The sequence below is a fragment of the Budorcas taxicolor genome, chromosome 11 (assembly GCF_023091745.1).
Source record: "Budorcas taxicolor isolate Tak-1 chromosome 11, Takin1.1, whole genome shotgun sequence".
In the NCBI taxonomy this organism is placed as follows: Eukaryota; Metazoa; Chordata; class Mammalia; order Artiodactyla; family Bovidae; genus Budorcas; species Budorcas taxicolor.
The window spans coordinates 72,692,950-72,708,010 of record NC_068920.1 but is presented as its reverse complement, the minus strand read 5'-3'; the positions used below and the strand labels follow the sequence as shown (position 1 = coordinate 72,708,010).

The following is a 15,061-nucleotide window of genomic DNA, read 5'->3' as shown; positions in this document are numbered from 1 at the left end:
GAGCCTAGGCAAATTATTTACTTCTCCAGGCCTTTGTTTCATCATCTGTAAGACAGGAATGAAAACCTTGACTCATGGAATTGTGAGCATTAAAGGAACTACCTTAGATCAAGTGAACACTGCTCTCTGGGGTCTCAGCAGTCTTCTTGCCAAGACCTGGCTCTGGCAAGTCCCTCAGGGATGTCCCCCTACACTGCCTCCTCCAGGCAGTCCTCCAGGCAGGAAGGGACCTCTGCCCTTCTCTAATCCTGTTCCCCTGCTTCCTTCTCTGCTTCTCCTCTGGGCCAGGATGCTTTCTGGAGGCTGGACAAGACAGAGAGCAAGATCCCCGCACGAGTGATATTCCAGATCTGGGACAACGACAAGTTCTCCTTCGATGACTTTCTGGGTGAGCACCATTTCCAGTCTACCATTCTGCCTATCAGTGTGTCCCAGAGTCCCTGCTGTGCACGTGTGTGTCTCTCCCTTTCGGCAGGGCTGGCAGGAGGATCAGGGAGCTCACAGTCAGTGGTCCCTGGTGCTGAGTGAGGCTGGTGACACGCTCTGCCACGGGGATCAGAGCGGCCAGCAGGGCGGCATGGAATGGTGGGCCGTGGTGGGTGGTGGGACCAAGGAAGGAAGAGAGGGGAGCCCCGGTGAAGACGTGTGGGCAGGGGCTGGCTGTCACTAGCTGTCTGGCCTCTGGAAAGTTGTGGTGCATCCATACAATGGGGTGTTATTCAGCCACGAGAGAAGTGAAATCCTGACTCATGGTACACCATGAGTGAACCTTGAAAACATACCAAGTAAAAGAAGTCAGACATAAAAGGACAAATATTGTATGACTCCTTCATAGGAAATGTCCACAATACGTAATCCAGAGACAGAAAGTGGTCACCGGGGACTGGGAAGAGAAGTGGGTACGATGTGTCTTTTAGGGATGATGAAAGTATTCTGAAATTAGATAGTGGTCGCACAACTCTGGGAATATACTAGAAGCCACTGAGTTGTACGCTTTAAAATGCTTACAACAGCGCATTTTATTTTGTGAATTTCACCTCAGTAAAATAGTGAGGCTGTGAAAAAGGCCTTCCAGGAGGTAAGGAGTCCTGGGTTCCAGTTCCGCTTTGCCAGCTAGGAGCAGGGCAGGCTTGGATGAATCACTGGAGCCCTCCTTGGGTGGGTCTTGATTGCAGGATTAGCCGAGCTCTTGGCCCTGCCCGCCCCACCCACCCCGACCACAAAGGAAGGACATTTTGAGGAGCAGCCCCAGCAGGAATGGGGAAGAGGGCTTCCAGCCCATCAGGCTGCTCTTCACCCCATGTCCCCCCACACCCAGCCTGGTCCCCTGCACTTGGAGGACTGAGGACTGCTCCATCACATCACTGTAAAAGATTCAGAGTGTTAGCATCACAGCACCAAGTTGGACTTTTGTTCTTTTACTTATTACATAATTCCTGTAGCCACATTAGAAACTGGAGATAAGCAATGCCTCCCTTTCCTATTTTATTATAATCTCACTGCTGGTGCTGCTAAGTTGCTTTAGTCGTGTCCGACTCTGTGCGACCCTGTAGATGGCAGCCCACCAGGCTCCGCTGTCCCTGGAATTCTCCAGGCAAGAACACTGGAGTGGGTTGCCATTTCCTTCTCCAATGCATGAAAGTGAAAAGTAATAATCTCACTACCCAGAGATAACCTCCACTAATGCTTTGGGGTATATTATTTCTTATATAAGCAAATACATGTTATGTGCATATTTTTCCAAAATATATTTTTAAATTATTAATTATTTTATTCTTTGGCTGCACTGGGTCTCTGTTGCTGGGCGTGGGCTGCCTCTAGTTGCGGGGAGTGGGGGCTACTCTCTGGTGCGGTGCATGGACTTCTCTTTGCAATGGCTTCTCTTTTTGTGGAGCCCTGGCTGTAGGACGCATGGGCTTCAGTAGGTGTGACCCACGCAGCTTACTTAGTTGCTCTGCTGCAAGTGGGGTCTCCGTGGACCAGGGATCAAACCTGTGTCCTCTGCATTGGCAGGTGGCTTCTTAATCACTGGACCCCCGGGGAAGCCCTGAATGTGTAGTTTATACATAGATATACACACGAATGTATGGCATAGAGATAGCAAAATGAGTTTATGTTACACATACTGTTTTAGATCTTTTTGTGGGAAACAAGACATTAAGAATGTTCCTACTGTCAGGAGTTACCCGTCTCCATTTGCATCTACATCATGGCACTTAACGTCCACCCGATGGCCCGTTGCACAGATGGATCCTCTCCTGTCTCACTGATCCCGCCTTGGTGCACTCTCAGCTCATTTCCAGGCTTTCCTGTGTGAGTGGCAGTCTAGGCTCACATCTTTGGACCATTTGTGCACATCTTCCCTAAATTTTAAGAAGCAGATTTTTAGTCTTAGAGTGGTTTTTGAAACGTTTTGTTCAATTGCCCTCTAGATAGATTTTACATTTTTATATTATCATCTGTTCTCTATTTGCCCAAGAGCACTATTTTCCTTAAACTTTTGCTAAAAGTGTTATCTTTCTTAAAAAAAAGAAAAACCTGCCAATATGACACCTCATTTTTATCTTTCTTTGCATTTCTTCTTTACTTGTAAGGTAGAACTTTAAAAACATGTTTATTATCTATATTTTTTTGTTATTTTCTTTTTCACGGTTTTGGGATGTTCCTCTTTTATTATTGATTTTCAGAGCTTTTTATAAAGTAAGGACACATTACAAATAATTTCACCATTTTCAATTGCTTTTTAGTTTTTACAGAACCTCTTTTGCTTGCAGACTAAAAATTTTTTTTAGTATCCTTCTATCATTCTTGCCTTTATGGGATGAGGCTTTAGAAAACCATTTTTTTCTCATTTTATTTTTTAATTAATTAATTTATTTTAATTGGAGGCTAATTAGTTTACAATATTGTGATGGTTTTTGCCATACATCAACATGAATCAGCCACAGATGTACAGAGAAAACCAATTTTAGTAAGACAAAAACCGCATTCTATTGAATGAAAAAATGGCGTTCAATATAAAATTAAATAGGATCATTTTGTGTTTTTAAAAATGAAGCCACTAAAACTGCTACTTTTAAACTCCACAGATTTCTTTTAATTTGATGTTTGTATCTATTGTGAAAGGATCAGCACAATAAGCTGCATAGCTAATTTTTTTTTCTTGTGAAGAGAAATTTTAAGATCTACTCTCTTAGAAGCTTACAGCATTATTAAGACATTTCCTTTTCCCTCTTCATAATGTATTTTCTAATTACATATTTTACTTCTTTTGAATATTTATTGCCTTATTTTAAAAGTAATAGTTATGATCTAGAAATTTTGCGATCAAGAAATTATCCTGTGTTCCCTTATAGTCTTTATGATATACTATCTATGTGTGTATATATAGCTTACTTTATATAGATATACTATATATACACTATACTATATATATTTTATATATATGTATATATTTGTATCAGGGAAGCCATTGGCACCCCACTCCAGTACTCTTGCCTGGAAAATCCCATGGGCAGAGGAGCCTGGCAGGCTGCAGTCCAGGGGGTCTCGAAGAGTCAGACACGACTGAGCGACTTTACTTTCACTTTTCACTTTCACGCATTGGAGAAGGAAATGGCAACCCACTCCAGTGTTCTTGCCTGGAGAATCCCAGGGACGGGGGAGCCTGGTGGGCTGCCGTCTATGGGGTCGCACAGAGTCGGACACGACTGAAGTGACTCAGCAGCAGCAGATATATTATATATGCGTATATATAGTATATAGTATATATGTAGATATATATAATATATATGTGGGCTTTCTTGGTGGCTCAGATGGTAAAGAATCTGCCTGCAATGCAGGAGACCTGGATTATATTATACTATATATATGATTTAATGCCCTGGTTTTTACTTAATATTGTATTGAGATCATATTTAAAATGAGAAATAAACATTCATCTGTAGTTGAGGGATGGAGAGATGTTTAGATGGGTACATAGATTAGTGCTGATACAGAGTTGAACAACTGTTGGATGGAATAATGACCTGATTAATGGAGATATAGTGCTCAGCAAATGTTACTATTGAGGGATATAGATAGTTAAATCAAAGCAGATAGCTGCACGGAAGGATAAACGGAGGAAGGGAATGAAAAAACTACAAAAACAGATGCAGTCACTGAATACTTGCAGTAACTGAGCATTCCGCACTGAAAAATAGTCTAATCTCCTGTGTGTGGTATTCAAAAATTTCTTTAATTTGGCCTCAGAAAATGGTTTTTAGATTTATCTCTCTCACTTTATCCCTTCAGTAACCTGTGCTCCAGTCCCACTGATTTCATCATGTTGGAATTGGATTAGGTGAAACCACATGAAATTACTGTTTTTATACATCAAAGATAATTGAATATCAGAATTTTCATGTGGCTTAACCCAAAAGATGGATCTATTCTGGGAGAAGAGGGATAAAATAGAAGAGCAGATGAAGCAGTATGGAAAAATAGCTGTGTGGATAACTAGGTGGGCAGATGAATGAACTACAATGAGATGACACTTGTACCTATATAAAAGCAAGAACAAAAACAAAAAATGGGAAATAACAAATGTTGGAGAGGATGTGGAGAAATTGGAACACTCGTATACTAAGTAAGTATAGTAAGATGAATAATTGAGCAGTTGGGAAGCTCTGTTGAGGGCGAATCAGTAAGGGCAGATTAGCGGGCATATGGATGCGTGAACAGATGGATGGGAAGCTGAACAGATGGGATGAGAGGTGACGGATGGAGAGTAGAGTTGGAGCCACAGGGTGGTCCTAGGCTGGCAGTGACTGAGAAAGCCTGGCTAAAGCAACCTTCTTTGCCACAGGCTCTCTGCAGCTGGACCTTAACCACATGCCCAAGCCCGCCAAGACAGCCGAGAAGTGCTCTGTGGACCAGCTGGAAGCCACCTTCCACCCAGAGCGGTTCGTGTCTCTTTTTGAACAGAAAACAGTGAAGGGCTGGTGGCCCTGTGTGGCGGATGAGGGCGAGAAAAAGATGCTGGCGGTAAGTCAGCTCCATCTGGCCGGTGGAGACATGGGAGTGGCTCCTCCATAGCGATCACAGGCGCAGGCATGTTCCTCTCTCTATCTCTTGCCCTCCCTGTCTGTTTCCCAAGACCTGTCCCTCTCCCTTGCTACTTTCCAGCCTTCCTCTTCTTGAGGGTTGTATCCCAGCGAAGCCTATTTAAATCAAAGGTGCCTTAATCTCTGTGGATCCTGTTTAGTTTATACTCTGCTCTCTGGCCTTCACAGTGATCTGTGTCCTGAGTTCCCCTTTGGCTAGACTTCTGGAAGAGGACAGGCATCATGCCGCTCCCATTTAAGCAGAACCCTACAAGGGACCATCCTTGAGGGACTATTCCCTCTGCCCAGAGGTCTGTCCAGGGGCGTGGCTGGGGACCATGAGGAATTGTCCTGCCTCTGCAGGGGAAGTAAATGACAGTTTATTATTGTCCCTCAATATCTACGGGGGGTTGGTTCCAGGAGCCCTGTGGACATCAAAATCCACGGATGCTCAAGTCTCATAGTTGGCCCTCCACGGTTGGTGGAGTCTGTGGATTGAAACCTGCAAATGAGGGCCGACTGTATATTTACTGAAATAATATGTGTATAGGTGGATCTGCATGGTTAAAACCTATGTGGTTCAAGGGTCAGTTGTACCTGGAAACAGCAAGCAGCCACCCAACCCCTTAAGTGGCCCCTGAAATAAAATATTCATGTTGTGTAACAAATTATAACAATTAATAAGAAATACTAATGTCTCAAAAGAAAAATGAGTGCAGTGCTTGCATAGATAATACACAAACGAGTAGAGTGGCCATTAAAATTTAAGAAAGTCCATTTCCCCTGGTAATTACATAAAGGAGTATTTTAAAATGTGAAAACATCTTTAATGTATTATAGTAGAGTGTTTTAAAACAGAAATGCTCATTGCTAGCGAGGATGCAGAGAGACTCCCCCCTCGTTTACTTTTGCCCTCCAGGCTAGTGATTTTACATTTGGGGAAACAATTTAGTAATATATAGACTGAAACTTAGCAATATTTATTCCCTTTGAAATTTTTTATCCCACTTCTAAAATCTTTCCTAAAGAAATAACCTCATTAAATTAGAGCTTTACGGTTCTAGGGTGTTGGTTGCAGCATTTTTTTTTTTACAACAACGAAGAGTTGGAAACAACTTAAATGAACCAAAATAACTAGTTTACTAAATAAATTATGGTCAGCCATTGCATAGAATGTTTTATAGCATTAAAAGCAAACTTTAAAAGAATATATAATTGTATAATAATAAAATATATTATTTTAAGTGAAAGAAGCAAGCTATAGAACTAAATATACACAGTATGGTATTTCATATACTTGCAGAGAAAAATAAGTCTGATGAATAAAACATTAGGAGTGCTTATCGTTACATAGGGAAAGTATGAGTGACAGTATCCTTTCTTTATACGTGTCTGTAAAGTAAAGTAAAATCGCTCAGTCGTGTCCGACTCTTTGCGACCCCATGGACTGTAGCCTACCAGGCTCCTCCCTCCATGGGATTCTCCAGGCAAGAGTATTGGAGTGGGTTGCCATTTCCTTCTCCAGGGCATCTTCCCAACCCGGGGATCGAACCTGGGTCTCCTGCATTCCAGGCAGACTCTTTAAGCTCTGAGCCATTAGGGAAGCCCATACGTGCAGACACGTGTTTGTAGTTACTACATGTTCTTCTAGGAACGGGTACTTTTATGATCAGATCATCCTGTTATCACTTTTCAAAAAAAAAATCATAAAGTGACCTTGACATCTGTCCTGGCCTGGCTCCTCTCCAAGCCACGGTGCTGAGCCTTTGTGTCCCTGACCAGGTCCCTCTTTCCCCACAGGGCAAGCTGGAGATGACCTTGGAGATTGTAACAGAGAGTGAGCATGAGGAGCGGCCAGCCGGCCACGGCCGGGATGAACCTAACATGAATCCCAAGCTCGAGGACCCAAGGTTGGTGCCCAGCCCCTGCCCGCTGATGGCCAAGGGGACTGGGAGGCGTAGCCACAGTGGAGGAGGCACCCACTGCATAGCCACACGGAGGTCCCGAGGCCCAGAGGAGGGTGTGACTCATCCCAGGGTCCTCGTTAGGGAGCAGGTGACCGACACCCTTCCAGAACAGGCTGGGCTCATCAGTTCATTCCAGAAGCAAGCACTGTTGAGCAACTGGTGGTTGTAGGCCAAGCGTGCTGTCATACGGCTTGTGTATGTTGTGTCATGGAACCTTCCCTGCTGGGTCATCTTGGCCTCCTCACTTTACAAATGAGAAAACAATCACAGCAAAATTAAATAAGGTCGTTCCAAGGAAAGTGGTGAAGCTGAAATTCTCACACCTGGTCTGATTGGCTCTGGAGCCTGACTCAAGGTCTTTCCCCTGAACAAGCTGCTTCTGTGGCTCTCTTGTGGTGTCAACGTGGCTTTCAAAAGGTCTTTCCATTTTCCCACCTGTGGAATGGGGGCCTAGCCTCTGCCTCCCCTACCTCCCAGATAAGGGATATAAGCCAATCCAGTGGATGTAGATGGCTTGAAGACAGTTATCGGAGCCTGAAAGACGGCTGTTGGCAGCAGGGGTGTGTGTGAGTGATCGGGCTGCATTTGCTGGGTCTTTCCCACAGCCTGCTGAGCTCAAGTCACACTTAGCACAGACAGCCCATTTTGTCACAGAGCTGTCCTGACCGCCACAGGCTGGCTGAGCAGCAGGAGGCCCCCTACCCAAGGGTGCTGGGATCTGGGTGGAAAGATGAGGGAGACCCAGGAGAGCCAGTGGCATGCACGCGAATGTCAGAATGGCCGTTACTGAGACACAAAACCTGCCGGCTCTTTGAACTGCGAGGCTGATCTCGGGGAAGGATCTGCAGTTCCTGGTTGTGAGAGACAGTCACCTTTCTGGGTTCAGTTCCTGCCATCCTTCCCTGACCGTGGACCAGCCATGTGCATCTAGGCCTGTGGCAGAGCTTATCTGGAGCTCATGGGCCATAGCTCAGCGAAAGTGGAGCCCCTTGAAGCTCTGTCCAGTCCCCAGGACTCTAGTCTGTGACAGTCCTGGGTCAGGAAGGGGAGAGCGACAGGGAAGGTAACCTGGACAGGGTGGCTAATAACTGGGTCCCTGAGGGTGTGCAGGGCTTGATGGTGTCAGGAAGAGAAGAGGGGTGTGGGCAGGGCTTATGATGTAGCAAAGGCTGGGAGGAGAAGGGGATGCAGAGGCAAAGGGACAGGGGCCGGGGCTGGAGGCTGGGGGGTCTGGGGGCCTGGCTGGGGAGGGCCAGGGTGATGTGGGAGCAGGGCTCACAGGGAGCAGCACTGGTGGGGTGCCCTGCTGACCTCTGGGATCTCCCTTGCAGGCGGCCTGACACCTCCTTCCTCTGGTTCACCTCCCCGTACAAGACTATGAAGTTCATCCTGTGGCGGCGGTTCCGGTGTGCCATCATCCTCTTCCTCATTCTCTTCATCTTCCTGCTCTTCTTGGGCATCTTTGTCTACTCCTTCCCGGTAAGCTGGCCCGAGGGGGGAGGCACAGACCCTGTCTCGGGGGAGCTCCTGGTCTGATGTGGGAGGTACCGTTCTTGAGCTCCAGCAGCCCCTGGTCTCGGAGGAGCCTGTCATTGACCTCCAGTGCACTGGCTGTCTGATGGAGAGGCAGCCTCTGTCCTTGGGGAGTCTGTGGCCTGAGGAAGGAGACATAGGCTCTGTCTTGGGGGTCCCCAGTCTGGTAGGAGACCCTTGGGGAGTTCTGAGTCTTGCCCTTAATGGGGAGACACAGTGTGCTCAGCAAGCCCCTGATGGGCTGTGTAATCAAGATGAGGCCCTTGGGCAGGCGTGGGCAGGAGAACCTGCTTGAAGGAGGGCTTGGAGCTTGGTCAGGAAGGGAAGGGAAGGTGTGGATGGCAGAGAACAGGGGGAGGCCCTGTGTCTGTGAGGATGGCGCCTGCTGAGGGCCTGGAGAGGGGCTTGGGGTCCACCTGGGGACCTGAACGTGCGCCTGTTTTCTGCAGTGGGGTGGCCTGGGGCGGGGTGTGAGTGAGGAGGGGGTGTGCCAGGAGCCTCTCCCCGACGCAGTGGACACTGGGCCCCTTTCCCTGCTGAGTGCCTGAGAGGCCAGCTGGTGCCTGACAGAGAGCGACCAGGCCCGCTCTGCGGGCTGCTCCCAAAGGAGGAGAATCTGGAGCTATCTCCCCTGCCCAGGCTCCCTGGGTCCTCACGGCAGCACCTGAGCGTCTCTAGAACCTCAGACCTTGAAGGGATCACAGGTTCCCAGGCTGATACCTGAGTTTCAATCTCTTCTAAATTTTTAAAACTTTTTAACATGAAAATTTCAAATCCATGTACAAGTAGAGGAACCGTGTGATCAACTCCATGTCACCCTGACTTGAATGGAAAGAAACAGACACCCAGAGAGGGGAGGGGCCAGCTCAGGGCTGCAGGGCAGTCTGTGTACAGCTCCCAGGCTGGGGTTCCAGCCACAGCCCTGGTCAGCACCAGGCCGCCGGCCACGCGCACGGTCCCCACGCTGGGCGGTGGAATTACTCACCTGTGAGCTCTTTGCTCTGTGAGTCCTCCAGGAGAAGGAGGGGTTCCAAGCGCCTCTCCCAGCCTAGCTGGCGAGGCCTGGTACCAGCAGAGAGCCTCCTGAGGAAGACAGTAACAATGGCAGAGCTTCCCCTTCAGGCCCTGATACCGTGAACTGTGGGAGCAGTGGAGGGGAGCTCTGGTTCAGACACCCAGGCCCTGGCACCCTCTGGGCCCTGAGTCACAAAGGAGGGTCTAGAGCCGGGGTGGCCACGGGTTGGGCTGAGGGCCAGGCCCTTTGAGCAGGCTGAGACTGTTCTGCGTCTTAGCGAGAAGACTTACATTGACCAGATAGGCCTGAGGCTCAGGGGTGCGTGAGGTTATGGGGGTCAGGCTTGTTTGGTTTGGGTGCCCTCTTGGTGAAAGAAGACAAACTACAACTGCTAATACGGGGTTAGCTACTGGGCCCTGGAAGAGAGCTTAGCTGCCCTGGCAGTGACCTGGGCTCAGGGCTCAGGCCCAGGACTCCACCTCTGTGTCTCTTCCCCTGGGGCAGGCCCAGGTGGTCAGGTTGGGGAGGCGCAGTGCCCCTCGCCTGGCCTCTCCTCAGGCTCACCTCCTCTCATGTCGTTTATGCCCAGCCACCATTCGGTTCAGGCAAAGACTTTGTGTCCGGGAGCCAAGGGTGAGTTCTGTGGGTGATGGAGCGGGTGGTGAGGCTGGTGGTCTGATAAGCTGGCAGTCCACGAGGAGACACAGTGATGCCAGGACCACGGGGAGAACAGGATACAGCCTAGCGCTCCACGGTGAGGCTGGGCCAGGGAGTGCGGGCAAGGCGAGCTGGCACACCCCCACGCTCCCGAGCAGGTGGTCTGAGAAGCGAGCTGCAGCGGCACCAGGGAGGATTGCAGAGCCCTGGCCCGCTCCAGGTCTGCTGGGGAGAATCTGCCTCAAACGTTCTGGTTTGAGCATCACTGTTGTGTGAGATGGAGCTCCATGTGGAGTCATGAGCTGGCTGCTTTTGGCTCTGCCAGGGACTCCCCAAGTGGCCTCGGCTGGGACCCCCATGGGCATGAGGCAGGGCTGGGCTGGGTCAGCACTGACCTGCTGTGACCAGCACTGTGCGGAGGGGAGCGGTGTGGGGAGGGGGCTGCATGTCAAGCCAGCCTTCTGCTGAAGAGCCAAGGGGAGGGCAGGGCCCGGCCCCAAGTAAAATTCCTATCTCCTGGCTATGCCTGGGCCTGCCCCTGGCCAGCCGGGCCCCACCCTGCAAGGCGCTTGGGCAGCAGACTGGCCTCAGGGACCTGGGGAAGAGGGAAGGAGGTCCCAGCTACCTGGCTGGGAGACAGAGGGAAGATTTCCAGTTACTTTCAGCCTGCCACCCTTTCTCATCTCAGGGGCAGCCATAGCCCCAGACCCCGTGGGCAGACCTGGGCAGAGCCTCTTCCCTGTCTCCTGGGTCCCCAGCCAGCAGCATCCGAATCTTTTGAGATCTTCTGGGAATTGTCCTCTTCAAATACCAGCCCTGCCTTCTCTCCCAGGGCTGGTGTGCGGGCTCGGCTCCCAGGCGAAGGCTTTGGGGCCAAAGGGGCAGCCTGGACCTGAGGCTGCCGATGCTCTCACCTGCAGTTCTTTGCCACAAGCTGGGCATGTCCAGGTGGCTTGGTCACCTGGTGGGTGCCAGACCCGTGCCCCTCGCCTAGCTTGCAGGTTTTGGGGGCAGAGGCCTTGATGGAGAGGGGCTCGGGGCCAGGGCTGCCACCTCCTCCCCCGCATAGACCTAATCTCCCACCCCCTCGGAAATTCCCCCGGGAGGGGGACAGGAGGGCAGCCTGTCTGTTTTCCCCCAGCTCTCCCCCAGAGGCCGCAGGGAGCAGGGCCAGCGTGGGGAGGCAGGAGGCGAGCTGGCGGGGAAGGAGCGGCGGCTTTGTTTCCAGAGTTGGCCTTCCCGGGCGGCGCTGGGGAACATACTGTCCCAATTAGGAGCCCTGTGTTGTGTTGTATGTGTTTTCATGGTTTTGGGGGGGAGGAGTGGGGAGGGGAGATTCCTGTCAGTCCTGCAGCAGCCAGGGCTTAATCAGGGGTGACCCATCTCCAGGGCTGGCCTCTGTTGTGGGTCATCCTTGTATACCACCCCTGCCCTCACCTCTCTCTTTGCTTCTGGGGCAGGAGCGTGGTGGCCAATGAGCCCGGGGTTCCTGTGTGTGGGGAGCTGGGAGAGGGGTGGGGAGAATCCCCACCGCGCCTTCGGGCCACCTGTCTGATTGAAGGTGCTGGGCCTGGCCTGGCTGGGGCAGAGTCCTCTGGGCAGAGCGGACGCTGGGAATGGGCCCTGGTTGATGGGGGAGAAGACTGAGTGCCGTGGCCCCCAGGAGAGTGTGGGCTGGCGTGGCAGCGAGGCTGGAGGCTGCAGTGTTGAGTGTGGAGTGTGGCGGGGGTGGTGAGTGCTAGGCGCAGGCAGGTGGCTGAGTCCTTTCCCAGCTCCTTTCCCCCGCAGCTGTCACCACCTGTCCCTGCCTCCTCCCTCCCTCTCTCCAGAACTATGCTGCCATGAAGCTGGTGAAGCCCTTCAGCTGAGGACTCCTGGGCCCAGGACTGGCTTCTTCTGCTGCCCCGCTCGGTAGAGCTCCTCCAGATGTTCAAGCCTGACTGTCCTGCTGGGGTGGGCAGATGGACTGGCACACGCACCAAGTGTTGGCGACGTCGAGCCCTGGGATCACCCGCTGTCATCATTTCTTTCTCCCCTGAACCGAACCGTTTGGGATCAGCCCATGTGTATTTCAGTATAAAACAGTTGGAACCACAAAACTTTGGTGTGTGTCTCTGTGGCACCTGAGTGGGGTGACCGAGCAGGGGATGGGTCTGGGTGGGCGGGGGTGTGGGGTGTGCCGTCTCTGCTCAGTGGGCCCGCTGGAGCTGTGATCTTTTGATAAGAAAGGTGGGGGTGGCCTGGACTTTGAGGCTTAGTGTCAGCCTGCCTGGAGACCCAGCATGTTCTGCTCCCGGACTCTGTCCCCTGTCCTGCGCCCTCCTCCCTCTGGCATCTCCTCTTTCTCGCCCACACTTCTCTCTGCTTGGGTGGGCAGTTACCTGCACCATGCCTGGAAGAGGTTTCACCTAGGCACATGGAGCCCCAGAAACTCTCCAGGCAGGGGTAGCTGCTGGATTCCTGGCTGTGACCTTGTCTCCTGTACTCTTGGGATGTCTTGGAGTTCTCTCCCTGTTTCCTCGCCCTGCTCTGGGCTGGACAAACGCACCCTTTTCTTGTGATCCGCGCATCTCATTAGCCGCTGGTCTGACATCTCTTGCAGGGATCAGGCTTCATCTACAGGAGCAGCAAGAGCACACTTAGAGAAAAACCAGAGTATGAAAGCATTGTTTCCAAAATAGAGGCCTCTGCCTCTGTTGTCGGAGGGGCTGGAGCTCAGCCTGGCGGCCTCCTCGCCTGTTACCCGGAGGGCTTCTCTTGTTTCCTGCTGTGAGCTGTTCCCGTGGCCCAGGACCCAAAGCCCCAGAGTGAGCCTTCCAGCCCCTCTGGCCCTTCTCTGCCTGCTGGGACCCAGACAGGCCCTGCCTCATCCCACCTGGTTGGCGGGACTAGGGGTGACTGGGATGGGGCTGATGGCCTGAACCCTCCTGGATGAGGGAGCCACATCTTGAACACAAGAGTGGTTCTGTCTTCAGGAGAGGGTCTGACGGATGATGCCCTCAGTGTCCAGCTCCCTGTGGGCCCTGAGAACCTGGGTGGCCAGCCCTGAACCCTGGAGCCATGTGGCCATACCTTGCCCAGCACAGGCAGCAGGGACCAGAGTCACCCATCTCTTCTGGGTCATGAGCCTTCCGTGAATATCCACCATGGAGGTGGTGGATCAGTGATTCCATGGGAGAGGACTGGAGGTGAAAGGAAGAGGTGAGCCTGCAGCTTCAAGAGGTGCTGAGAAAGCTTTGGGGTCTGGGGAGACCTGAGAATGTTTCAAGGTAGGGAGGAGGAATCCACTAGGGAGGGAAAGATCAAACATACAAGAGAGAACATGGGATAATTAATGGAACCAGCTTCTGGAGAAGGAAGGGAGGGTGTTATCTTGGATAGAAAGCTCTCTTTTTCTTACAGGTACAAGAAGGCTGGAGGAAATATATGTACACGTGGGACTGTCACCTGGGTTAAATGAATTTGCGGGAACACTGCCCACTCATTAATTTTTTCCTTTATTCATTTGCTTTTTCTTGCTGCTTTGAGTTGCAGATAATGGAAACCATTACTTAAACTAGTAAAAGGACTATAATGGCCTTATAGAAATGAAACTTTCAGAAGGATGGGCTTCAGGCAAGGGCTGATCCAGCTCCTCAGTTAGGTCACCAAGACTTTGCATTCTCTCTCTGCTCTGCCCTTGTCAGAGTTGGCTTCTGTCTAAAGGTGACTCTATTCCTTTGGAGTCTGGGGTTAAAGCTGCTCCCTGGAACCTTATAGGCCACCAAGCAAAATTCAGGGGGAATGAGGAACAGATAGACGGTGAGGGGACATCGTGTCCAGCACTGTTTATTGAGAGAGTCTACACAGCAGCCCTAGAGCATGTTCTGAAGATATAGCAGTGAGTTAATTATGACTCCTGACCTCCCATAGTTCCCAGTGTTGGGAGAAAAGTGGATCAGGAAACCACAGTTATTTTTACTCTTAGGAGCATATCAGAGATGGGACACCCCAGGGCAGGGAAAGGATGTTATCTGAGTAGAGCGTTGAACTGTCCCTGGTGGCTAAGACTGGAAAGCTGTGCTGAGCAGTGGAGATGGAGACCAAGACTCTGGCTGTCCAAGAGCCCAGATCCTTTAGGGTAAGGCTGAGTGTTGAAGGGCCTGTGTCTGCAGCTGAGGAGTTAAAGTTTCGTTCTGGAGGTGAGGAAGAGGCACGGAAAGAATTCAAGCTGGCCTGGCCTTGCTCAGACTCGTGGCTTCTCAGTGCTTGTCGTGGGAGGCAGGAGTCTCCTGGGAGCACGTGATGTTCCTTCAAGTTGTGTAAGCCTATGGCCTTTGACAGGGTGAGGGTCCAGTGGTCTCACTCAGTTCTCAACAAGGTCTATGATCACAAGTGGTGGAGAACAAATGCTCAGGGTGCTGTGTGGCCAACTGCAGAGGCAGGTCCATTAGCCCAGGAGCCAATTGGGAAAGGTCTGAAAGGCAGGGCAGGAGTCATTCATTCATTCACTCACTCATTCAAGATGTACATACATACACACATGCACACGCACACGCACACACACACACACACACACACACACACACACACAGCCGTCTGTGTACCAGTCAAGGTGCTAGGCTTTAGAGATATAATACTGAACAGGATAAACATGGTTCCAGAGCTGACAATTGAGTGAAGGGTGGGGGAAAGCACACAGATAGGTAAAGGCTGACAAGGTCAAGGGCTGGGTGTGGAAAAGATGGTAGAGAGAGCAAAGGCTAACCATGACCAGAAATGGTTTAAAGATCTGTAAGAGTCTCCATAGGGCCCAGAGCTGTTGT

At 50.8% G+C, this 15,061-nt stretch overlaps 1 protein-coding gene across 22 annotated transcripts in view; it reads left to right on the top strand.

The window, feature by feature from the left end:
* The window catches only part of DYSF (dysferlin), a 224,180-nt gene extending 211,831 nt beyond the window's left edge, over positions 1 to 12,349 (top strand). For 21 of the 22 annotated variants that reach the window (XM_052647718.1, XM_052647736.1, XM_052647726.1 and 18 more), the window contains 5 exons: positions 289 to 388; positions 4,847 to 5,025; positions 6,885 to 6,994; positions 8,383 to 8,530; positions 12,086 to 12,349. In XM_052647718.1, coding sequence (XP_052503678.1) covers positions 289 to 388; positions 4,847 to 5,025; positions 6,885 to 6,994; positions 8,383 to 8,530; positions 12,086 to 12,124 — 576 coding nt within the window. In that variant the 3' untranslated portion in view covers positions 12,125 to 12,349. Of the gene's footprint in view, positions 1 to 288; positions 389 to 4,846; positions 5,026 to 6,884; positions 6,995 to 8,382; positions 8,531 to 12,085 lie in introns of those variants that run through there. The other variant, XR_008200104.1, reaches the window with a different exon arrangement.
* Positions 12,350 to 15,061: the final 2,712 nt, after the last annotated feature.